Here is a 26,818-nt window from a genome sequence, read left to right on the forward strand (position 1 = left end):
AAGTATACAATTTGTTTTTATTTACAATACCCTATAAAAATGTAAATTTAGAAACTTTTATTTTCATTAATTAGAACCAAACAAAAATAAAGCACAGTAAGGAAGAAATAATAATCAAGTATTCACTTGATCAGTTGTGAAGGGAAGGTAGGAAAGGCGCATAGTGGAAATAGTCAGTAGGTGATGGTGGAGGGAAGCTAGGTAATGTCACTGGGGAACAGCTGGTGAAGCCTGGGTTACAGAATGGGAAGAAACGGAGATGAAGAACAAGGACAGCTGGTTATAACAGGATTTTACTGTTGTACAATACATGTATGTGCAAAACGTTTATTCTCTTTAAATGTCACAGCCAGTCCCCCACTACATTCGAAAAGGTGAGAATGGCATAAAGTAGACTGGAAGGGCATGTAAAATTGATTCAGATTTAATCTTCTTCAGAACTGAAATCTCTAGGGACCAAAACCCTTATCCTGGTTGATTGCTGAAAGGAAGGGTAAGTGACAAAAGATCATGGCAGGCTGTACCTGCTAAGATTTAAACCCAGGTCCCTGGCTGTCTGGGAACGAGGCTCAGGTGAGATGGACGAGCCAGGGTGGCAGTTCTGCCCATGTTGGAGGATAGTGAAGAGCAGAGCAGGCCAAGCTTAGCTTCCGTGGTTACATTTGAAGGTTTCTACCCATGACACCAGATGAAAATGAGGAAAAGAGATGGACAAGCATGGCTTACTGAAGTCACCTCAGGAAGACAGAGTGTGCAAAAAGCTACACTGCTCAAGCAGGCTGTAAGTGAGGATCACCTTGGGTGCTCCTGAATGCACTTGAGGGGACAGGCTCAAGCACACTGTGGTTGTAGCTGGAAAAAGGCTTAACCGTGTGCTGTTTCCATTAGGGTGGACAAAACAAAGAAAATACAGGTGGGGAAGAGGAAAATAACTTCTCAACCTAGAGCTGGGCACCAGCCAATTAAGAAATATGATCTTATTAAATGTGCCATATACCCTGTATTTATATTAAAACAAATAAGTATTTCCACCAAATTAATTACAAGACGAAATAGAAACAGATTAAAAATATATCAGTTGGTTTGTTTAGAGATGGTATGTGTCAACTAAATATTTTTCAATCTAAAATTCATTCTTTAAGGACCCTCTGGAGATCATATAAATGTATGTATGGGGTATGTGTGTTTCTAGAACTTGATTTCTATTTAGTTGGCTCTCCTACAGTCATATTAATATGGGATAATGAAAAAAGACTTCAATAGGATGAGGGGAAGAATCTTTTGGCAGGCTACAATCTACTTTGAACTGGAGTAGTGGTAGTGGGATCAAGGGAGATATAATTTTTTGTCTCTAGGGCAAAGAAAATGCAAAATTGAGAAGAATTGAGTAAAAGTAGGACATGCAGAATTGTTAACACAGAAAGTAAAGAAGAAACCAGCATAAGTATCACCCAGCCAAATTTCACAGAGCAATGGGGAAAATACCTGGCATTTAGAGACAACCCCTGTAAACAGGAATCAATCCCACAAGACTTTGCTTTGGGGAATAAGCTACCTTCCCTCCCTCATTAAAAACACTCCATTGGTGATGGCAGCAGTGCAGGTGGCAGCCCAAAGGAGGTACAGGACACATTTGGAGATCTTTTATCGTATCCCCTGAACTAGCCTAAGGGTATAAAAAAAGAGAAAGAAAACTTGTTTATATAAATAAGTTAAAATAGAAAGCAAACTTTTGTATTAAAATTTCAACCTTGTAAAGATTCTCAATAACAAAACACCCAAGACATTGTTTTACTCTTAGTCAACTTCAATGAGGGTACTGTTGCACCCAGTATAGCATTTTATATCAGTAGTCTTTACTCTTTTCCATCAAATTCAGTTTTATCCTCCCCTCTATCATAACTTCTAAAATGCCAACTTTGTTGACATGTGCAACTATCCTTTTTAAAACTTACTGCAGTTTTGTCTCCAACAAGTTCAATTTCTGCCGGTCGACATAGCGAGAAAAAAGGGACACTAGGTTTGTGGGTATAGAGATTGGTTTGGCCAGGGCTGCTTGGGGAATCCGCAGAAGTTCTCGGGTTGCCATGAACATCACCTCCGTCCTGATAGGGAAAACCAAACAACAAGATGAGGGAAAAAAAGAAAGATCACCTCAAAAAACTTAAAATAGAGAAATAGTCCGTACTGACCATTGGTTATTTTGCGTTGATTCTGTAGCAGGGTCTGAACTCTGTAAGTCTTCCCCACGGCTCAGGAGAACAAGGAGCAGTGACAGGCCAAACTATGAGAGAAGACAGGGTGTCAAACAAAGCATCCAAACCTCCTCTACGACAACTGATGGGATCCTGGCATTAAATGGGAATAGCACTAAGCCACAATGACCTCACTGCTGTGCTTCTCTGTGAAACCAGGCAGAAAATGGACAACCCTGAGCCAGAAGCCTACGTCCTTTCTCCCGGTTTCGCTTTTGGCACAGCCATGACCAAGCACAGCCTTTGGAAACAGAACATCATGGTGTCCAACATTCTTATCTGTGCCTCACCCTGGAGTGAAAGGATGATCCCCGCCCCCCCCATCATGTTTAACATGGGGTTTGGCTTTTTTCCTATTTACAAGAACTGAAACGGATTAAAAAGAAAAGTCAAAGTTCATGGAAAATGAAAAAGCATGCGCGGGGCACTGGGTTCGATCCTCAGTACCACATAAAAATAAACATGTTGTGTCCACCAAAAACTAAAAAATAAATATTAAAAAAATCTCTCTCTTAAAAAAAATAAAAAAAATAAAGAAGGGATAAACAAATGCATTCATCTTGTTTAAAATTAAAATCCAGCAACATAAGGTTTAGAAACTGAAATATTAAAAAATGTCTTATTTAGTGGCGGTAAAAGAAGGAAACGTAGGTTAAAGGGGCATAAAATGAAAATACAAATGCGGACAAGAAACAGGTTAAATGTAAGAATCACATGATCTATAATGAAACATAAAGGGAAGGATAATCTTGCCTTTCCACAAAATTTCCCTTCATGTTATGGGGGCGGACACTGGGCTATATAATCTTATCTGATCTCAGTTTCCTACTGCCTTTACCAAAATTAAAACCAAGAGACCAAATCATATCCCTGTTTACTTCAGAAGCCCATCTACATCCCTGAGGCGGTTACTTCTCCTGCTGATGTCTGCCCTTCAGAGTCATGCTTTGGTAGGATTGTAAGCGGAAGGCAGAAAGAGGCCTTGAGACTATTTTTCACCTCTACTGTACAGAGTGCCTGAATGAGTGCCTGTTATGTATGGGTCACTACATGAAGCACTCAAAGCCATCATCTCAATGAAGTACGAGGCCAACTCTGTGAAGTCTACATCATCACTTCTACTTTACAGATCAGGAGGAAGCTGCCCTAGGAAAGTGAGAAAAATCTGTCCAGAATTCTAAGGCTAATATGGCAGGAAAGAACTAAAACCTTGTCTGTTTAAAAACTCACATTTGTTCCTTCCTTTTATGCTTCCACTAGGAGTTGCTAGATCTTTAATCTGACATAAATAAAATGGGAAATTCTACTTATAATCATATAACACAGACCACCAACTGTAACTTAACGATAGACCTTCCTTCTCATTATTAGGAACTCTGACTTTACTTGTGGCACCAATGATGTGCACTAAAAGCTATTTCTCAGACTTTTTTGCAGTTAGGTTTATCTAAATCCTGGCCATTGATATTAAGTAGAAGTTGGTTTGAAGTCCTGGAAAAGGTCCCAATGAAGAGCGCAGAACATTAATCCACATCTTCCATAACCACCCTCCTTCCTAATGTAAACTCCACACCATCTTAGATCATGAGGGATCATGTTCCTTCTGTATTGTTTCATTTAATCCAAAAATACTTATTTCTCTAACAAAAGTTCACAGTCTTGCTACTAAAGATGACAGGAAAAAAAAAAAAAAATGGAGCCTGGATCTCTTGAGTCCACTGTGAGCCGACTACACCAGATTTGTTTCTTCAGGAGATACATAAAATCCTACTGTGTTTCAACAAAAGGAAACAAAAAAAGCAGCAAAAAATAACAACACTGTTTATCTCTAGCTTAAAACTAACAACACTATTCTTTCTAGCTTTTGGTAGTAGGATTAACGCAACTTCTGACTAAAGGAAAGAACCCCTTTTGAACAAGTTATCACAGCATGGTAGCCACTGCTTTTAAATCTGTAACTCAAATTTAGATGTTTCACAAAATCTAGGGACACAAAAGACCACCTTGTTCTGGAGCACAGCTGCAAGGTGAGGGTTGGAGGGTGCTGGTGCAGCTGCACTTTGAGGTAGGTTCATTAGCTGTTGCAGAAGGCTGGTGACAGTCACTGAAGGAAGATGATAAAGGAGGAGAGAGAAGGGACTCAATAAACATGGCAGCACCTACAAAAAAAATAAACAAAAGTATTACATCTTGTCAACTGTTCTTTAATTACTGGCCATCAGTTGCCATGGACAGAAAGATGCTCAGCATTATACTCAACCACTCATGGCAAGATTTAAGAAAAAAGAGGTGGCAAGCCCAGTGGATATGACTGAAGTCTCAACAATGGATTCTAAGGTATCTATTGAGAATGTTTTCAATTCAATCTTCACTGGAAATGCCATGACTTGTAGTACCAAGGGGGCTAAAATCACTTTTCAAATACTAAATTCATATTAATACACCATACTATTATTTTAGTATGAATGTTGAGCTCATTTCACAAACGTCTAAAAGCCTACAATGTGCCAGACACAATGCCCACCCCACCTCCCCACCAAAAAGATGGTAAACAGGTCACACATGGACCCTTAGACATCTGAAGCATAGTGGGGAAGACTGGCAATTTTGATACACTGTAAGAAGCACTCTAAAGTTTAGACTGCTACACAATTACTAGCACCTTCAGACTTAATTTTATCTTATTTATAAAAGCTCAATGAAGAAGTGAACAAATAGTTAAGTTAAAATACAGCTGGTTTTACAACAAAAAAGGAAATCAAGAGCTGAATGTGGTGGCACATGCCTATCATCCTGACTGAGGATCTTAAGTTCGAGGCCAGCCTCAGCAACTTAAGCAAGACTGTTGTAAAAGTGCTCGCCTAGCACACGTGAGGCACTGGGTTCGATCCTCAGCACCACATAAAGTAAAATAAAGACATTTGTCCACTTGTAACTAAAAAAAAAAAATAAAAACATTAAAAAAACAAACAAACAAAAAAAACCGGTGATGTATTATTTTAAATGGCACCTAAGGACAGAGACTGGGTCACTTTTTGACATTTAATACTCTAAACAAACAAAGCTTTTTAATCATAGATATTTAAATACATACATGAAAGTACAAATAACAGTAATTGTTCATGTATCCACTACCCAACGTCAATAGCCAAATTACTGTATTATCAGTAATAAAATAAACAGATTTTATTAGATCTGTTCCTTCCATATGGTATCATTTCATCTAAAAATACTTATTTCTCTAACAAAATCTCATTATATCAAACAAAATTAAAAATAATTTTAGTATCAGTTAATAGCTACTCAAAATTCCTATTTTTCCATTTGTGTCAACAGTATCTTTTAGCAGCTGATTTATTTTAATTACGATTCAAATAAGATCCATATATTGTATTTTACTGATGAGGTTTAAAAAATAACAGGTCCTTTGCCACAGTCTGTATGTCCTCTTCTCATGCTATTTATTGAAAAAAAACATGTGTGGGGCTGGGGTTGTGGCTCAGTATGTAATTTGTCCCATTGTTTGAATCTGGCGACTGCATCCCTGTGATGCCACTTAATTGGTTCTGCCATCCAGTATGTCCCCATTAACTGATGGTGATTACAAGTTTGATTAGATTCAGGTTTAATGGTGGGAGGTGGGGCAGAAGAGGGAGGCAGGAAGACTGCAGGCATTATGTCAAGAAGCACAGTGCTTAGTGTCCCATTCTTGGTGGTGTTTGCAGTGCATCGCCAGGTTCAGCTGTCAGTATGCTCCAAACAAGTCCAGGCTTACAAAATGATTATTTTCTTAAGTTCTTCTATAAAGAATTTTATATTACCAACTCTGGTAACCATGACATTTGGTTATAATAAAAAAGCAGGATAAATGCTTGAGTCTTTCCTTTATTTATCTATTTTTAGGATGAACTGATGGTGTGGCAGTTTCCAAAGAGGACTGGTTTATTTGGTGTCATTATGAATTCATTAAATGAAATACATTTACTACATTCATTCAGTCCACTGTTAATTTTTCTTTCTGATATAAATGATCCCATTTTTAGCCAACAAGAGCCCTTTCAAAGTTAATCTGTGCATCCACAGGACCCTAGTAATCTATTAACTTCTTTGCATTCAGGCACACAATATTTTAGGATTGCCTTAAATTTTCAGGCCCCATACCTGAAACTAACTATACCTTCATGAAAATAGTTTTGAGAGATGTGGTCTACTGCTTTTCAACACACACACGTAAAAACGCAGCCTGAATATTTAATCAAGTCTTCCTCACTAGGAGGTAAGCTCCATGAGGACAGGCATTTTTGTATTTCTAGCTCCTAGGACTGGGTGCTGTTATTTCTAAGAAATAAAATAGTGTCTAATATGTATCTGCCAACTGAGTAAGGCTCTCTCAAACTTGCTCTGTGTAATTATGGCAAGAGCGCCTGCTTACAGTGTACATGGTCTGAAATAGCAGTAACTTTTTTAGTTTAGTCAACTTATTAGGATAAACCTCAAATCTTTAAATTTTCTTCCAACCATTTTTCATTCTTAAAATCTTTTAAAAATAAACTTTCTTACCCACTTCACTTTCTTAATGATTAGACCTAAACTGCTCATTCACTTCTATAGATGCTAAAATTTTAAGGGTCTACAAAAGGAACAATTTCCAATTGTCAAAGCATACCATTTCTAGTGTATCCTGTCACCATTTGTTTTCTGTGGACTAATTACCCAGACAGGTCTCACTCAGCTTGTGGCTGACTGTGACAGGCTCACCCGAATACCTTTTATTATTCTGAATCTCATACTCATTAATACCAGTCCTTTGTCCTACCTTTCTCAATTTCTTGTTTTGACCTCCTACACCATACTAAATTTTGCTAATCTCTTAGATACAGAAGTCCTGATCTATCTTCTAACTTTTTCCCGGTGGCACTGGTGATTGAATCCAGGGGCACCTTACCACTAGACCACATCCCCAGTCCTTTTTATTTTGACAAAGGGTCTTGCTAAGTCGCTGAGGCTAGCTTCAAACTTGCAATCTTCCTACCTCAGCCTCCTGAGTTGCTAACATTACAGACATCCAACACTGTACCCAGCCATACTCTATAAATTCTGATTCAGCATTTGGGGTACAGAGCCAACTTATTTGCTTCCCAATTAGTTCTGACATACACCATGTCTTTACAACTGTGTTGTGAATTAAGAAGGAACTACTGATTTCCTCATGTTTTGAGAGATGGTCTGTTCCACTAACTATGGGATTCAAAAAAATACACCTGAATTACTTAAGGTTGTTTTAAATAATCAAATCCTAATGCCAAAGTTTAGACAAAACAACACAAAAAGGAGAAGAGACAAAGAAATTAGATTCCAGAAATCTTATCAACTACGAAAAAAACTGCAAGGAAAGATGTCCCACATGGTGGATCACCTCATCTTGTGCATCCTTCTTGATAAGAAAAGGGAGGTTCCTGGCAGTTGTCATGAGAATGTCAGCTGCTTGCTCTGTGGAGAGGAATGGGAGAATACGGGCAACCATTCTCTTCCCTTTTCGGATACACATGATCTGTACAAAGTGGTCATCACTTGGCCTACAAGGGAAGAAAAATGACAATTTTCATTAACAAGAGCAATACAGGAAATCCTCATGTTTTCTCTTCTTAGGTCTTTTTAAAATTAATATGCTGCATTCATTTTCACTCTACAATGACCTGTACTACAAAATAGTGAGAATTACTTCTCCAACTTTAATAAAATAATAAAAAGCAAAATTTCAATTTCACTAATTACATTTTAGAAAAACTTGGTCAAACTATACAAGCATTATTACATTAACTCTTAAGTATCGACACAAATATCACATGGCTAATAGAGCAACACGTGAAAATGTATACATAAAAAATAAAAACATAATCTGAGTTACTTTTACAAGTGTTAACAGTTTGCAGACACTTTTCCAGGTAAATATACATCAACCACATACATTTTAATGCCATGTAACATGAAATTTATGGACAAACCACAACTATTCAACCAGTTTCTTGTCAGCCCTAAAAATACCAGAAAAGGTGTGTTGAAAAGAAAGTGCTTGTTTTTTAAAAATAATTTTAATGTATATATTTTTAGTTATTGATGGACATTTGTTTTATTTATTGATTTATTTATATGTGGTGCTAGGAATCGAACCCAGTGTCTCACACATGCTAGGCAAGTGTTCTACCACTGAGCCACAACCCCAACCCAAGGTGCTTGTCCTTATGTTCTGTTTGTGTATCTCCTGGCTTAGAAGAATCCACAACTCTACTGACTGGACAAAGGGAAAGAGAATTACTAGCCAATGTAGTCCTCTTACATTCATCATGTTAAGTATTTGGGATTTATTGAACATTTACCAACAGCAGGATTCTGTTCCAGATAATAAATGGAAAAGAGATGACACAGAAAAACAATAAAAGTTACAGAACTTAAGACTCCACTGGAAGATTTACTGGTTTCTACACCACACACATATTCTGTGGAAATTCCAAGGAAATATAAATGTTTACAATCCCCATCTTAGTAGAAAATCAAACAAATGAAGATTACATGCTAGTAATCATAAACCACATATAGTCCGTAAGCTCAAAACCAAAAATCCAATAGGCCCACCCCACCATTTATCTGTAGTACCTAGCACAATTCCTAGTAGATACTGAATACATATTTGTTGAATAAATGAACTCAGGATAAGAAGACTCCCCACGCTGACCAGCCACCAGCTGTGAAAGATTATGAAATGGCTAATATGAAATCACCTTTTGAGTTTGGACAATAGGTAGATTCTGAGTTTACAGAGATAGCAGGGGAGGGTCCTGAAAAGGCAGAAATGTGTAAAACTCAGTCTGAGAGAGACAGAAGTCCAGGTAGTCTCATGTTTTTCTCAAAGTGCACAAAGCTTACCTCTCTTGCCCGGGCAATTTACCCCTCAAGTTGTCATACATGCTACAGATTTTGTGCTTTCTCTCTTCCATCAGGGCAGGCCGCTCTTCTTCTAAACTTAGGAGATAACGCCTTTCATAATCCTCCACATCAAGAAGTAAACTATAAGTCTAAGGGAGAGACAAAGCAGGCCACAGCATGCTGTGTTAAGATCATCAAGTATCTAATAAACAACTTTACAGTTTCGGACCACCTGACCTGATAAGCTCACCATAAACTTCAGATAAAACAAAACAAAAGGTGGTCTTTAAAATATAGGAAAACTGGGTGAAATAACTTAATTCTTCATGTATCATTTTTTATTTCTCCCTGACTTTTAATCTAGCAGATAAAGATAGTGAAATATCATTACACTTTCCAAATATACAGTGCAGCAACAATAGCACTGTATATATAACATTCCGTTTTACTGCCACAGCGAACTTTGTATTTATAAAAATATTAATAAGAAGTGATTTTACCACTGGGTGCCAGCCTCTGTTCTAAACACTTCATGCTCATTCACTGAACACTCGCCACAAGAAAACTATCATAATCATCTTCATTTTTATAGACAAAGAAACTGATGACAGCACAGAAATATTAAATAACTCACTTTCATATCATAGCCTCAGAAATGGAAGATATAATTTATAGCCTAGAAAATATACTCTAAGGCCATCTTCTATGGCTTTGCCACGTGGGATTTATGCTTTACACACCAACTATATATTTTCCTTAGCACCCAATGAGTGCCCAATAATTATCTATAAATTGACTTAATTAATCCATAGGAGAAACAATATAAATTTTATTCCCATTTTTACCAGGCTTAGAAAGGTGACCTGCCCAGAAATACTCAGCTCTTAATTCAACTAGTCTGAACAAAAATCCAGTACTTCTAATTTTAACTGCAGGATTCTTTCCATGATGCCATAGGGAAGGTATACCACAATTCTTTCTGTAGTGCTCTGGCACACAATAAGTACTTAATAAGAGTATATTTTTAATTAAATCAAAGAACAATGAGTCATTGCTCACTTCTCTGCTTCTTGGGTACACACATACTTGACAGTTCCTTGTTTGAAACTAATTATAGCAACAAATTCTAAAACTTACTTTCTCAATTATGACAAGGGTTTTTCTTCTCTTGTCCCGAACCTGCTTTTCTTTTGTCTCCTAAAAGACAAGAATATTCAGTATCTAATAACTCTGCTAAAAACAATTTTCCAAGTATGCATCTGTAGTTCAACTGTGAAAATATTTTAAGAAAATTTTGATTCTGTGAAAGTTAATAATCTAAAATGACACTAGCACAAAGTTCAGAGTTGATGGACTCAACCAACACACAAACTGAATTTATAGATAGACAAATGGTAATTATAGAATTTTACGGAGGATTAAAATTTCATAGCAAATTTTGAAAACACACAGAAAATAGTATTTATTTTTTTATTTTTTTGTGGAGCTGGAGATTAAACCCAGGGCCTTGTGCGTGGAATGCAAACACTCTACCAACTGAGCTATATCCCCATCCAGAAAATAGTAATTTTTTAAAAATAGCAAACTGGAGTAAACAGATGCTGTTTGCAGACAAACATGCCTAGTCTAGATTCCTGCTTCTTCTGGCCTTCACCAGCTACATGAGAAATGAAGGTGTTATTATTTCAGCATGTCTGTTGAAAACCAGAAGGCCATAATGTGCCAGGTTGTAAGCTCTGGGTTAGACTACAAACAACTCCGTCATGCCTGATCTCATTCCACAATGACTCCAAAGTAACTGGTGACCACCAAGACATTCTTAAATATATAATTCTACAGACACTTACATCATCCTCACTCCGAGATGTCACAACAGCATCGATCATTTTTCGAGGGTTATTCACACTAGAGACAGTAAGTTTCCCCAAAGAACCCTCAAACTGCACTGTAAGGACAAAATAAAAATAAAAATTCCAACAAAATAAAAACTCAGCAATGCAGGCAGGAAGCATTCAAAAATTTTTACTTTTCTGTTCTTTACTCATGGTGTAACAACTTACTACAAAAAAACCTACGCATCCTTTAAAGGAACTCCTTATTACAATCTATCCTTTCTCATTCCTCCTCATTTATTTTAGAAATATCAAAAGCACCCAAGAGGTCATCTGTCAAGCCATACACTTTATGCTCAGATAAAGGCTGATCTTTGCATATATTAAAGGCAATAGTACTTTATAAATTATTTCCAAACCATCCACATGCATAGAACAGCAGGAATGCCCTCTCCTCCCTGCCCCCAGAAGAGGACAAAACAGATAACGTATCACCTATATTTTATCAAATCAGTGGCATCTCAAATTTCTCTTATCATATAAGGGCCTGCATCTTACCTGGCTTATACGCATGCTCCAGTTTGGCCACCTGAGGGGTGATGAGCTTGGTGCGTTCCTTTTTAGGGCCATCACCTTGCACTTCTTCAGCAGCTGACAGTTTCTCCAGTTTTTCGAAGTAATTCTACCACAAAATGATTTCAGTTGCAACACAAGCACAGACTATGATTGTTCTTTACCATCAAATAATTATTTTACAATAGTGGCAGTAACACAACTTGAACCATAGAAATGTACTGATCTCTAATTTTTGCTAGATTCAAGCTAACATTTACCATATTAAAATTCATAGCATTTGGGCTCGGGGTGTAGCTCAGTGGTGGAATATATTCTTAGCATGCTTGAGGCCCAGGGTTCAATCCCAAACTGCCCCCTCACCTCTACCAAGAAAAAATCCTTAGCCTTCAAAAACTTTAATCAAAGGAAATGTCTTTAGACTGCCAATATACTTAACTGATAGAACCAGATTACTGAAGCCAAAGAAATTGAAAACACTGGTCTCAGAGCAAACAGCTCAAGAGTCTCTTGCTTGAAGCGAGGACAGAATTTGTTTAGTAAATTATCAACTGCTTGAGGACTACCTCAAAAGAAAATTCTACCTCGAACATGTTCCACCACTGAGCTACACCCCCAGCCCAAAGGCTACGACTTTTAATTTAAGTCAAATACCTTTTCTAGCCTAAGGGGCCAAAATGTTATTTTCAAAACTAGCACCGAGTATTTACCTGGTAATAAAAATCATCCAGGTAGGGATCAGTGCTTTGCAGCTGCATCATTTGGATTTTAGAGACCCAATCTTTTTCCCGCTGCAACATGAGATTGGCATATGGATCTTTTCGAAGATGATCTTGATGACTGCTCCTGTGACTTCCTCTATCTCCAGCCCCATTGATATTCCGATGCTGACTGAAAAACATATGCCACATTCACTCTAAGTAGGCATATTAATTATTAATTAATTAAAGCTTATAACATTACAGGAATCAAACAGGCCAATTAAAAATCAAGTCTTCAAAGGAAAGAGCTATGTAGTACATACTCAAGGAAATAAAACTATATGAGTAACAAAGATCTGAGTATCTTACCACATACCAAATACTTTTACTTATGGACTTCTGTATAAACCCTAAAGAACCCTATGAAGCAGGTAGTTTTCTTTTCTCCACTTAAGACAACAAACTTACAACTTTGCCAAAAGTGACACTTCATAAGTTTTGCCTGTCTGATCATGTTAAGTGGTTATCTAATTTTAATCTTGCATTTTTTTTTTGAGTAAGTTTGACCATGTTTTCATTTCTATAAGCCACTTGTGTTTCTTCTATTTGGAGTTGTATGTTTCTGCATGGCTTTTGTTATATTAAGGTCTGATATTTTTAATAGTGAAATGTATTAATCTTTCCCTATATAATTTGTACTTTGGAGTATTATTTAATAATCCACACTGGTTTCTTTCTTCTGAACCTGCAAAAATATTCTGGAACATTTCTGAAACTGAGAAGGAATCACACACACTCAAAAAACAATAAAATTGATGGTTGAAGAAACTTCAGAGTTTATTTTTTTCTTTTCTTTCTTGCTTTGCTCATGTTATTCAAGTACTCTACAACTGAGTTACACTCCAAGTCCTTTTTTATATTTGAGGCAGGTTGTGCTTGAAACTATGATCCTCCTGTCTTAGTCTCCTGAGTAGCTAGGCATGTACCACCATGCCTGGTTTATTCTCCTCATTTTATTTAGATGCCTAATTATGGAATTACTTTATATGAAACTACATAGGCAAAGGCTTTATCTGTCTTGTGTGCTTTTTTTAAAATCTTCAAAACCTACCACAGTCCACAATACACAGATGGGAGATATATGTAAATGTATACATTTATATTTGTTGAATAAAAACTAAATAATTTTTATAGAAATAAAGAATGACCACTGGGTTCACATTAAGACCCAAATGTGAGGCTGGTCACTACATTTTTTTTTTCTCTTTTTAAAATTTTTTATTGATTTGATTTTTAAAATTTTTTTACATACACGACAGCAGTGGAATGCATTACATGGTCACTACATTTTTAAGATTTAATTCTGAACTGAAAGTCAAAGAAAATGTAGTTAAAGAGAATGCTAAGAACTTGGTAAGGTTCTTATAACCTTTAAAAGAATTCAGAGCTCAACTTATGATCAACAGAGTTAGAACAGTTTGGTAATTTGTTGATAAAATCTTAGTAAAGCTAGTGTATCAAAAACATAAAAATGACAGCATTTGTGATATAACTTTACCAGCAAAATCAGCTTCATACTAAGTAAACTAAGAAAGTAAACTAAATTAATAACATTTTGTTACACTGTCCAGTAAACCCTCAAGGAATACACTGAGTACTTACTTCCTGTTCTGCTGCTGTCTCTGATGCAAGAGCCGCCGGTGCTGTGGATGAAGGTGAGTTGTGTCTGGTCTAAACATTGGGGCCTGAGATCTAAGAAAAAAAAAAAAAGGCCTTTAATTCTGTCATCCTGATGATCTGAAGTTTTCACAAATGCTCTCAGAACAGGATAACTTCACATAGGTTCAGTAGGGACTGCCAAGTGTATTCTAAAGAGACTCTAAGTAAAAAAGTCACTTTTTAAAAACCTATCTTCCACAAAGACCAGTTCTCAACTAAGAGGATGATCATGAAATCTCAGGAAATTTTTTAGTAAAAGCATGTGATTTTCTTTTTGCTCCTGTTTAACAGTGTTCTCTCAAGAGGTTTATTTGCCTTAAAAACAAAAACAGAAGTCTCCAAAGAAATTCTGCATCAAGACTGGAACACAGAAGTCTTGCCTGAATCTCCAGCCTGCCAACATATAACATTTCAAACTCAAGAATGCAACTTCAATTCTTAGTGATTTCTGGCCTGCCCTATAAATTTTTAACTTGCCAGCTTCCACAATCACATTTGTTAATTCCTTTAAATAAAATTAACCCTTTCTCTATTTTTTTTCCTACTGGTTCTATTTTTCTTGAGAACCCTGATAATACAATGTATGTAATAAAAAACAATTTTATGAAAGCAGGAACTTGAACTCCTCTTGTTATAAAATCAGAAGGTAGAAGTAAAAAATGTAGCAGATACCAAGACTTGCCAACTTATCATTATTATTTTTTTAAACTTCTCATTATTCACATCTCTCATCCTTACTTATGATTCTTAAGTGATCAACACCATGTGTGCATATCTTAGTGTGTGTTTGAAAAGTGGACATGAAATGAGAAGTAAAAAACTTTAGAAGAAATAAAAGGTGAGTAACTTGTAACGTATTAATGTGCACAGGATGCATGATTCTTGATGATGACATAAGAAAGCCTAAACTGTCAAACCCCGACTTGAGGATCTCAAAATATTTCACTTACAAGATACATACATATATGTATGTGCATGTGTATGTGTGTGTGTGTGTGTGTGTGTGTATTTTTGGTGGGACCTAGTGATGAATATCTTTATTTATTTATTTTTATGTGGTGCTGAGGATTGAACCCAGTGCCTCACAAGTGCAAGGCAGGAGCTCTACCATTGAGCTACAGCCCCAGTCCTCACTTAAAAAATATTAAGAGACTTTTACATTAAAAAACTAAATTGGAATGATCAAGAGACTTAGCTGGCAATGGGTAAACATTGGCATGTTTTATATACCTTAGGTTTTGCAGATGAGGTCCTGGGCCGGGAGGGTGCTGCTGTGGAGGTGGTGTTGCAGGGGGTGGAGCACCAAAGAAGGCACGGAAGCCTGGTGCTGGGGGAAGCATCTGCCCAACTCGCCCTTGCAGCAACTTGGGATTCATGGCAGCAAGAGGACTACCAACAAATCCAGGGACCCGTGCAAACTGGCTGGGAGACATCCGACCAGGCTGTAGCTAAAAAGAGGAACAAGATCTTAAGATTGAGTTAACCTTAAATCAGCAGCAAGCTCACCTGCTTGCTGAAAATTGAATACTGTTTCCATCAATAACTTTGTTTTAAAAACTAAAGGCAAAAATAAGAGACAGTGGTGTTTACTAACAAAAACATCTATGTCCTAATGAACCTTAAGACAGTAAGCGGGTTCTTTATGGATAGAGCTAATCACAGGCTTACCTGTGCTCCTCCAAGAAGCTGTGCTCTCTGGAGGGGACTGAGAACCGGAGGAACAGTGGGAGGAAAAGGGTGACCCAGGAGGGAAGAGTTCTAAGGAAAAAAATAAAGTAAGGAAACAATTATATCATGAAACAGGTAAATCAATGTAATAAGGGAACTCAGTAGAAATGCAGTATAAACAGATTGTAAAATTCTCAAATTGTAGCACATACTACTGAAGAAATAAAAAGAATAATGCTAGAAATTATGAAACATTATGGCCACATAAAACAAAAAAGAAATTAGAATGAGAGTTGAAGTTAACATGAAACCAGATGACGAGAAAGAGCTTAGATTTTTAAAGAGTAGTGCTAAGAAACACATAAACTATGTCTTCTGACCAGGGGACCATAAGACCCAGAAATTCAAGGATGGAGATTATAAAATTTAAGTGTTCCATAGGAGATGTTAGCACTTCTACATACTGAATCACACAGGCAGTGACCATAAAGTACATACTTCACTTTTTTGTTAGACTGTAAAGAGACATACCGGGACACTGCAGAGCTGGTTTGGAGACATCCTCTCACCATAGGGAGCAGGATAACGTGGTGGCATCGGGGGCCGAACATGGACAGGCTTCGGACACAGAATCTATTAGGACAAACATATATACAACTACACTCAATGAAATCAGTTTTTCTTCCACCTACACTCCCTCCCCTCAAGTACTGGTAGAGACACAGAACTCAATGCAAAGCCCTACTTCTAAGCAGACTGCTATAACTATGGATTCAAACCCAGAACCTTTGATAACTTCCTCTCACAAATCAAGAAAAGTCTGAGGAAGATTTAGCTAATTCTCCAGTTATCCCCACCCTTCCATGCTATCTGAGGGAGATATCAGCAGATATTCTGACTTGCAAATTCTCTCCAAGAGGATGTATTTTGGTAGCAGTGAGGGAGAAGGAATGATAAGAAAGCTGGAGGATTAACTAAGTCCTATTCTGAAGCCTCTGTGATATGGCCGCCATGCTCAGCAATTTCATGATACATTGTGACTCCACCATTTATTTCATAGATAATTGAGCCTAACTAGGCCATACCAACACCACCCTCCCCCCATACCTTCCAAATTGGCCTTCCTTTTCAGCTGCTGGTTTCAGGTGGAGGAAAGTCTATGGAACAGGACTGCACAGGCTCTAGGGAAAGCAGGGATATCTTAAAGGTAAAAAGGGATGTGGACAATGCTGAGTGTTCCCATCCCCCCCAGCTTTCAGTTATCTCTCTGCCAAAGTGTTGGGCAGCCAGTAAAACACTTTAAAAAGTACATAAGCCCTAAATGTGCTTAACTACCCTTTTCCTCCCCCAATTAAAAGGCAGCAGCAACAACAGCAGCAAAGGCTATTTGGGAATGTGTCTCTTATTTGTACTAACTTCTCTGCTAATTGGCTATAATTGGCTATTTTGCTTTCTAATCTAAAGCCTACCCAAAATCTCCACCCTCCTCCCAGTATCACCCATTTCCCAAATAATTTTGCCCAGATGCCCAATATCCTGGGCTGAGTGCCTGTTAATGAGAGGTACCTGTTGGTTGAAGCTGGGTACAGCCATCTGCTTAGGTGGGGTGCCTATGGGCACAGCTCTAACTGGAGGACTCCCAATGATAGGTGAAGTTGAACGCCTTGGTAATGCTCGCTCAGAAAGATCCCGATCATCTTCTGGGCCCTGTGGGGGCCTCTGAGGCAAGGCATACTCTAATACAGACACTGTAGGCATTTCCTAATGAGGAAGTAGTTAAAAAAAAAAAACCCAAAACAAACAGAAATTAGCTAACTTGAAATGTTTAAATAATCTCTACAGATGTCAAAAATACTTTTAAAAAAAATTTTATAATTTATTTATCTATTTATTTACTTTTGGTACCAGGGATTGAACCCAGGGGTGCTTAACCACTGAGCCACATCCCTAGTCCTTTTTATTTTTTTGAGTCAGGGTCTCACTAAGTTGCTTAGGGCCTCATAAATTGCTGAGGTTGGCTTTGAACTCAAGATCCTCCTGCCTCAGCCTCCTATATCACTGAGATTACATGAATGCATCACTGCACCAGCTTTTTTTTTTTTTTTTAAATTCACATGTAGAAAAATTCAGTCTTTGGTATACAATTTTTTTGAGTTTTGATAAATACATAGAAGAGATGTTGCCTCCAGAGAACAATTTTATCACTCTGCAAAATCCCCTTCTTTTGTTCTTTTACTGTTAATGCCTTGTGCCTCATCTAACCACTGGCAAACCCTGATCTCTTCTCTGTCCCTGCCTAGACTTTTAAAATAATTTAAACCATATACTGACAACGTGAGTTCCAATGGCTCCCTCTCAATTTTTACCCTGGGGGCTGATAAAGGGCACATCAACAGAGAGAGCCGTCTAAGTACTGGATGCAGTAGTTGACATAATACTGGCAAATGATAAATATCGACATGTTCACAGTAAGGAAAAATGACAACAGGAGCCAACTTAACATTTTATAATACTAGTAATTTTATATAATGAGAAACTTTTTAATACCTGAGCAAGAAGCGGTCCTCGGATTCGCCTCAGAACTTCAGATCCATCCCAGATGCTGGAATTCAGACTTCCTGGTTGAGGCTACCAAACAAACAAACAAACAAAACACATATATACAAATTCTGCAATACTGTGAGGTCTCTTGGTGACTCATCTGCTATTAGGGAACAAGGGTCCAAGGTTTTTACTGGCAAGTAGTTGACAAGAAATTATAGTGCTCCAGAACACACATTATTCCCCAATTTTATTTCCAGAATTACTATCATCAGTAATTATATTATGAATTTTCTATGACATAAGTGATAATGGCAAAGCTCAATACTTTAATAGTCGACTATAGTTCTCAAATAAGAGTAAATTACTCACTTGCAAAATTGGCCTGGTCTGCACTGCCTGCATAATAGCTGGATCTTCTAGTTCATTTTCAATCACCATCTTAGTGAGTCTTTCTGCCAAATTCTCCTCATGGTCACCCAACAAGTCCATCTCATCCCTTTCTCCATTGCCTGTTTGTTCATTAACTGCCACTGGTAGCTTCTCTTCCAACTCAGCCAGGCGTTCATGTGCTTCCTGCCAATCATCATCTATAAGACAATAGCGTGGTATAAGAAATACAGTTCATATCAAAACAAAGGTTTTATATATAAAATTCTTCCTTTAACCAAATGAATAACCCAGCTCCAGAAGATAGACAGCAAATAAAGCTTCCGTTTATTTAAAGACATGAAATAAGGTTGAAACAAGGAACACATAAAGTGGGCTTTTCATTATTAAGAACAAAAAATACGATGCCAAGAACAAAATTTGGCTTAATGACTTAAAACATTATCAGTGGTGTCCAAATTACAGTCTGAAATTGATTTCTAAAATGGTGATACAAAGTCAGATACAGTTGCATATGCCTGTATTCCCAGCTACAGGAGCAAGGCTGGGACAGGAGGATTTTAAGTGCGAAGCCAGCCTCATCAACTGAGTGAGACTCGCCTCAAAATAAAAATAAAAAGGGATGGGGATGTAGCACAGTGGTAAAGTACCATTACATTCAATCCCTAATACTATAATTAAAAAAACAAACTAGCGACACGTAAGTATAAGACCACCTGTTGGTTTTGAGATTTTTACAATACTCCACACAAAAACTTCAAAGGAAAGTAAAATCTGTAGTACTAGTATAACTGTCTCTTAAATTGTAACTGCTATTTTCTTTACCTGATTTTTTAAAAATTTATTTTTTGTGTAGACGGACAGAATGCAGGGACCTTCTCTCATATAGCTTTTTCATTAAAGCAGGGGAGAGACAGATAATAGACAATAAAAATAATGAGGAAGTAAATTAGATACTGTATTAGAAGATGCAAAATGCTACAGGAATATGGAAGAAAGGCAAATCGAAAAAAATAGATATTCAGAAGGCTGCACTGAGATGACATTTGAGCAGAGACTCAACGAATATGACAATAAGAGGGTAAACAGTCAAATGGAACAGAATGAGCAAGAGGGAAGAGTAGAAGAAAATAAAGTCAGAGTCTGGAGGAGGGAGGTTATTCAGGGTCTTCGACTCCACTCCAAAATGGGGCAGAGCTGATGGGTTAACTTTTGAAAGAATCACTAAGGCTACTGAATTAAAAGCAGATTAGAGGAGAAGTGTTGGGGGGAATGCTGAAAGTCAGGTGGCTACTGCAAGGGAGTATCCACTAGCCAAGGGAGAGGGGATGAAACTTTGACTAAGGCCAATTCCTCTTCTATTTTAATTATGTCTTTGCTATTCCTGCACATTGCTATTTGGTCTGCAGCACTAACATTGTTTTCTTATTTATTATGCTGATATAGCATTGACTTTTGAGTCCCATTACCAGACTAAAATCTTGTGAACCCTTCATCAAATTCTCTAGAATGAAAACTCTCACTCCAGTTCTCTTGGATCTAATCATTCTATTCTATTTCTATCATAAAAGCACTACTCACAATTCTGCTTCTTTTAGCATTCAAATGCAGAAACCTCTTTCTCCTCATTAAGCTTTCCAAAATATTTAAATTTTCATCTCACCTATACGTGCTACTTTAATGCACATAAATGTACTCTTCTGTATAAGCTATGTACTCTATTCTTACTTTAGTTATATGTCTTGTATGTTCTATAAAATTCCACATTCAGGGATAACAGGTAATCCCCTTTGTAGCTAACACAGAAATCTATATTGTCTTCTTTCTGTTTACAAATAAAATACAGATTAAAAAAATTCAAACATCACAATATATGACTTAGAATGTGAAAGTTCTTCATAATTCCACAGCTCTGTTCAGATTTTAAGAATGCAATCTGTAGTTTAACTTGATTCTTCTTGGATATACTTTCAAGCATGCATACGTGTATACACATATAACTGCTGAAAATATTATCTCATTCTTTTAAACATATATGTAAGATTGCATTCTATTGATGAACTGAATTGTAATTTAATTCCCTACTGAAAAACCATCTGGATGATTTGCAACTTTTTACTATAACAATCAATACCATAAATAACCTTATACATACTACAGCATCTCAAATGAATATTTAAGTAGGCTAATTCCTCTGCAGGGTCAGACTAAGCATTTAAAATTTGCTATTTTTATAATATAATAATATATCACATAACCCTAGTGATCCAAAAAGCAAGGGAAGTGGGATTTCAAATTTACAATTGTGTTATCCCAGGATCCACTGTCTGCTCTTTGGCCAATGTGATATACAATATAGGAGCTATGGTAAGGGGTTTCTTAAATAGGGATCACTTTGCCATTTCTGTGATAAAGGCTGTGGGCAAGAGTCACAAAATATCCCTATCTAAGCCTTTAAGATATGTGTTTTCATTCTTATGTGGAATTTTCTTTCCCACCCAAAAGCTTCCTCTTACAAAGTGCTTAGTCAGGTGGCACTCTTCCTCTGAAATTTCCTCTTACAGAAAAGAACTTGAAGTAACCACTTCATTATAATGGTCTCAATAAACATACCTAGATGTGCTTAAAAAAGGGAAAAATCCATTTTAGATGAAAATTATAGTACTAATTTAAATGACCAGTCATCTGAAACGTTCTTGAGGAATAGTGTAATAAATGATTGTGACTTTAATATTGGTGTCATCCTTGCTAAAAAAAAAAAAAAAAGTAAGCTGAAAAAGGATAAATTATTTTTGAAATGTAACAGCTATGCCAAGAAGAGTGGGGAGTCTATAATCCTGAATTCAGGATTAAAACAATATATATTTTTAAGTTTCCCAAATATAAAACATTAATTTGTTAGTGGATTAGTTTTAATGTAGTAGAGTTCTAAATTATCTTTGGTAGCCACTCCCCATATTCATATTTGCTAACTTTACCAGATTCTACCAAATAATTTATTTGCATTTAAAAATAGTCTAAATAGTCATGTTCTGTATAAATGGACATACTGTGAACTGACTATTGCTTTTTTTTTGGTACTGGGGATTGAACTCAGGGGCACTCAACCACTCAGCCACATCCCCAACCCTATTTTTTTTGGGGGGGAGAGGGGGTACCAGGGATGGAACTCAGGGGCGCTCAACCACTCTGCCACATCCCCAGCCCAATTTTTGCATTTTATTAGAGACAGGGTCTCACCGAATTACTTAGCTCCTTGCTGTTGCTGAGGCTGGCTTTGAACTAGTGATCCCTCTGTCTCAGCCTCCTGAGCTGCTGGGATTACAGGAGTGTACCACCATGCCTGGTGACTGTTGGCATTTTAAACATGGATGCAAAGAATCTATGCCATAAAACATTGCCAACATTATTTTTGGTTTTTCTTGTTCTTATGAAAAAATCAGGAGAGGACTCATGCCCTTAGTTTGAAAGAATATTTCACTCTGTTACTTCTTCAAATGACCTAAAAATATAGTTACTTAGATGTTCCAACACTTGACCTTATTGCATCATTGGTTAAAAGGCTAAAGCATAGGCAAAAGAATAGCAGAGAAATGAAGGAAAAGGAGTATCTGTATTCTTCCAACTAATGACCCTGTACTGTGATGTGGGCTACTGAACTCCACGCTGCTTTTTCAAACACTTATACTTTAATGCCCCCCAGGCCTGTCTGGGATATTTCTGAATGAAAATAAAAAGGAAATAGAAGTGATTTAATTTTAAGGCAATCTCAGTCCCCAAAGATTACAGCAGCTATCAAGAAAAGGGAAGGAGAAAGAATGAGAAGCCCATCCAAGCAAAGGCAAGAGATTTCCAAAGATTCCCCAAAGACAGTTTTAACATAACTGGTAATTTATACTGACTGTATTTATTACTTAATCTCTCAGTAACTCTGCTTCCTCATTTGTGAAAATGAGGATAATATTGATAACTACCTCAGAAGGTTACTGTGAGAATTAATAACATGTAAAACAATTAAAACGATACCAAGCACATAATAAGAACCATGTAAGGTGTAAACTTTTATTTTCAGAGAATGAGTTTGGGATCACTCTAACACCATTTATTGCTTCGAGATGATGCAAACTTTTTTAAAGGGAGTAGACCAATGATTAGTGTCCTATGGAAAGGTGATATCAGAGCTTTTGTAGCCAGTGACCTAAAATATCCACGGTATAAACAGGTGTTGTTCAAGATGTCAGCTCCATGAATTAAAAATTATCAATCAAAACCTATGTCAAAGATCTAACATTTCATCTACTGGCTTAAACTTCCTCTACCGGCTAAATCTGTAAGAAGTGTGCCAAACATATCACAGGTAGACTTAGCAATTTTCTTTTTAAAATATTTATATAAAGATGTTTTGAAGAATTAAGATTTTCACCTTACAATTCAAGTATACTACACTCTCAATGAAAAGCGCTCACCTGTGACATCTTTTCTCTATTATAACCTTGGCCGACCAAGAAGTCCTTCTTAATACCCTTCTACCCTATGGTACAAAGCAAACTAACCATATGCTATTTCACTGCCTTTAACTTTACTACCTGTTCTTTCACTGTGCACCCAAGAGCACTGTGGACTTATACTTCTTTCCTATCATATAAAATACAGTTCTGCACATTCTAATATTCTTTTAAAGGCAATATTCTTGTCTTGAAGGAAAAACAGAAACTCCGGGGGGTGGGGAGGAACTGCCCTTAGCACTCTGGAAGTCCATGAGAAGGCAGGACCCATTTCTCTCTGTCCAAGTTCAAAACTAAGGAAGGACACATTACTATGTTACTTCATCTTAATATAGTAGCAATGAATCAATTTCAATTGACCAATTTCATCAACTGAAGAATGTGCTGAAAAATGATTTAATACCCAGTACATGTTTTAAAAGAAAAAGTTTAGAACCAAGAATACAATGTTATGACTTTTATTGTCTAGGTTATTATGCAATTTGCAATTCACATTAGTTCCCTCCATTTGTAATTCTATTCTTCATAGCTTTCCCTGCCATCTCCGTGGAGATGGGCAATCTCATCTCCTAAACTATGACTACAATCCATAGGATCTTTATTTCCTTTCTGTAATGAGTCTAGTTTATACTTTTAACATTCTTCTTGCTGCTCTAGATCATGACAAAGTCACAGTTTCTACTTAATTTTATAAATGGAAGACTAGTAGTAAACTTTTTCATTTTTGCCAGTTCATTCAACTCTGTGCAAGCTTTCACAAACCTAAGCTATAAAGTCATCACAAAACACTATCCACTATAACTTTTATAAAACCTTTGTTTTTGATACTAACACATTGGTATCACCCACTGTTTTACATTTCCTCTTCTTCCTTATTTAATTTTGAATATTTGTTGCTGCAATTCTAAAGAAATTACAAATATTGACACACCACAATATAAACACTGCTATTGCTGCTTTCCAACACTAAGTCAAAACAACAATATCTACATTGACTCTGATCTATTTATTTCTTTAAAAAGTATAAATTTCTAATACTTAGTTAACTTGCTCTAAACTTGTTCTAAGTAAATTTTGTTCTCAAATGTAATCATATAGCCTTGCTTCTTAATTGTTTTATCCCAGCATTTACAACTCTGTAGCTTTAAGTCTACTTTAGCTCTTTTAACTTTTTTCATCTCTTACAATATTTACCTATATCTGGAGATGGATAAAATTTCATTTGTTTACAATACTTTTCAAACTTATGAAGATTTCCTATTGCGAAAATTCTTGGAATTAAAAGCTTTTTATTTTATTAAATACAACCATGTACTGGTGTTGGGCTGAATGTAGAACATGCAGAATACTAGAATCTGAATTCTCTATTAGTCCATGAGTTTTCCTTAGGTTACATCTTCTCCAAATAAAAATTCCTTTTATTTAGAATTATTTAAAATCTCTTTCAAATGTCTATTGATCTAAACATCTGAATTCCTTACGGTGGCAACCGAGAATCAAAACCAGATAGCTGGAAGACATAGGGCTTAGAGAATAAAAGATGACCAACCAGAAGAGCACAATAGGAGGATGAACTATTCTGAGTAAAGGACATACTATTCTCACCGAGATCAAGATTAACTTGCCAAATTAGTGAATAAGGTTACTCCTTCTAAGACAAAGTATTTGAGCAAGAGATGAAGATGAAACTATAAAAGATGCCTCTTGGGCTGGAGTTATAGCTCAGTTGGTAGAGTGCTTGCCTGGCATGTGCAAGGCCCTGGGTTCAATCTCAACACATACATACACAAAAGATGCCACTTACCAACTGCACCTGACCCAAATGTATCATCATTGAACTGATCAATCTCCTCATCTTCTTCTCCCAGGCCCTGAAATGCATCTTCATCTTCATCTAGAGGACAATCCTCCAAAGACTAAAAAAAAATGAAAAGAAGTTTTTCATGAAATTCACATTCTCATTTATAATGTTCTAAAAATGTTCACCTTATCTTCTCAGTGAATATAATAGTTTTATTATGACCTTTTGTAAAGATGGCATTTTATACTCCTCAATTACCCTGACATTGGACGCTTTCAGTAGCTTGTTTCTGTTTCTATTCTTTATTCCTTACTTGAATTTTCCCCAAGCATCTTTTTTCTTTACTTTATCAAGAATCTAATGATAGCATTTTCTCATGCACACAAGAAATTAGGCCCACAGTATCCTTTACATCACCGGGTGGAACAGAGATGAAAATTTTCAAATTGCCAAAATGAGTACTTTTATGTATCTTTTTTTAACTAAGTTCACATCTTTATCATTATTTTCATGCTGGGTTTTCAACAATTTCAGTGTTCTCTTTTAAAACTTTCTTTTCATTTTCCACCTCTTCACTTTGCTTTCTATAGGCCTAAACTCTAGTGAAAAAAACAGAAATGAACTCTAGAAAAGCCATGATAAACACAGGCAACTCACTTTTCTGATTAATCCATTAACTATCGTGTGTGTGTGTGTGTGTGTGTGTGTGTGTAATGAAGTGCTGAGGATGGAACCCAAAGTAGTAGGTAGGTGCTCTAGCCCTCATTAGCATCATTTGAGAACATTTTTGACTCAGGTTCTGTGCTAGGCCCTAGGTCCTGGATTCTTAAGTGGCGCAGCAGAGACAAATACCACTTACCTCAAATAGTTTGTTGTGAGGATCAAACAAGGCAAAGACTGCATATTGCTAAATAAAACCTAGATATTACCATAACACTTTCGGTACATTCTGTTTGGACCTGCCACCCCCCTCCCCATCTCTTCAGGTTTACTCAGCTTAATCTCCAAGTTTCCTTTTGGCAACTTCTGCTCATTGTATCTCATCATTCTCTCCATGTTTATACAAAGTCAGTTAACACTTTTATCAAGTATCTGTCCTTACTGGCCTTTCTACCCATCCTAGGGCCCACAAACTTCCACAAAGCAGTCTGCCACCACATCAGAGGCAACTTCCAGCGCACTCCCTTCCAAATCATCAAGATCCACTTAACCAAAACATCAAGATCGACTTAACCAAATCGCTGCTTTTTAAAATTGAAATGACTCTCAGGAATCACCTAGATCAGTCCTTTCACTTTATAAATCCAGAAACCTTGTGTCCAGCGATTAGGAGTGGCTCAAGGTCACTAAGCGAGTGGGCGATACGGTCTAGACTCCACATTCTGGAGCTGCTGCATTCCCCTCCGACGTCGTAGCCAAACCCACAGCTCACTCCACTCGTCCAGAAAGAACTTCAGCTGGACACGCCCCCTCCCTCTCGGAGCGCTCTCCTAGTAAACAGTCCGGGGCCCCAGCCAAAGGGCAAGTCCAGGCGCCCTGACCGAGGGCTGCCGGGGTGTACAGCGTGTACCCGTGGGTAACCCGGGAGAAGGGGGCTGGTTCTGGGTAGGCGGGAAAGTCGTCTCCGGGCATCCCCGGGTGGTTCTTCCTAAGAACAGCCACCCGGTGGGTGCAACGCTCTTCCCTCCACCGCCCCTCCCCGAGTGGGGGCGAGGGGCGCTCAGGTTACCGCACTAACGGGCCCTCCCCACCCCAAAGCAGAAGCCAACTCTCCCCAGCGGCATCGGATGGGACAGTCCCGCCCCCCAAACCTCAAAGCTGGTTCCCAGACCTCGTACTAAATCCGCGACCCCAGGTCGGGGGCGCTGCGCTAGATCGCGCGACTCCCACGGCTCGCCCCCTCCCCCCC

General features: G+C 37.4%; 1 protein-coding gene across 2 annotated transcripts; it reads right to left on the minus strand.

Annotated features, from left to right (window-relative positions):
• Positions 1 to 26,663, minus strand: Patl1 (PAT1 homolog 1, processing body mRNA decay factor). Of its 2 annotated transcripts, none has more exons than XM_048788905.1 (19): positions 26,222 to 26,663; positions 24,913 to 25,024; positions 18,586 to 18,803; positions 18,220 to 18,300; positions 17,239 to 17,433; positions 16,204 to 16,305; positions 15,673 to 15,762; positions 15,235 to 15,452; positions 13,948 to 14,037; positions 12,295 to 12,475; positions 11,570 to 11,693; positions 11,027 to 11,124; positions 10,317 to 10,376; positions 9,180 to 9,328; positions 7,660 to 7,831; positions 4,259 to 4,414; positions 2,193 to 2,284; positions 1,956 to 2,105; positions 1 to 1,666 (listed from the first exon to the last, which is right to left on the minus strand). In XM_048788905.1, exons 1-19 carry the CDS (start codon positions 26,288 to 26,290, stop codon positions 1,645 to 1,647), a joined length of 2,379 nt encoding a protein of 792 aa, XP_048644862.1. In that variant the 5' UTR covers positions 26,291 to 26,663; the 3' UTR covers positions 1 to 1,644. The 2 variants fall into 2 exon arrangements, with proteins under 2 accessions (XP_048644862.1, XP_015333489.2); XM_015478003.2 differs by having other exon boundaries at positions 7,672 to 7,831; positions 26,222 to 26,661.
• Positions 26,664 to 26,818: the final 155 nt, after the last annotated feature.

Source organism: Marmota marmota, unplaced genomic scaffold (assembly GCF_001458135.2).
Source record: "Marmota marmota marmota unplaced genomic scaffold, marMar, whole genome shotgun sequence".
NCBI lineage: Eukaryota > Metazoa > Chordata > Mammalia > Rodentia > Sciuridae > Marmota > Marmota marmota.

Excerpts from the sequence above, each read along its gene's own strand:
- Patl1 (XM_048788905.1), bottom strand. The coding sequence starts at position 26,290 with ATGTGGAGTCTAGACCGTATCGCCCACTCGCTTAGTGACCTTGAGCCA. Across the intron at positions 18,804-24,912 it reads ATTTGGGTCAGGTGCAGTTG|ATGATGATTGGCAGGAAGCA; the intron begins GTAAGTGGCATC and ends ATTGTCTTATAG. Across the intron at positions 14,038-15,234 it reads CCTCATCTGCAAAACCTAAG|ATCTCAGGCCCCAATGTTTA; the intron begins GTATATAAAACA and ends TTTTTTTCTTAG.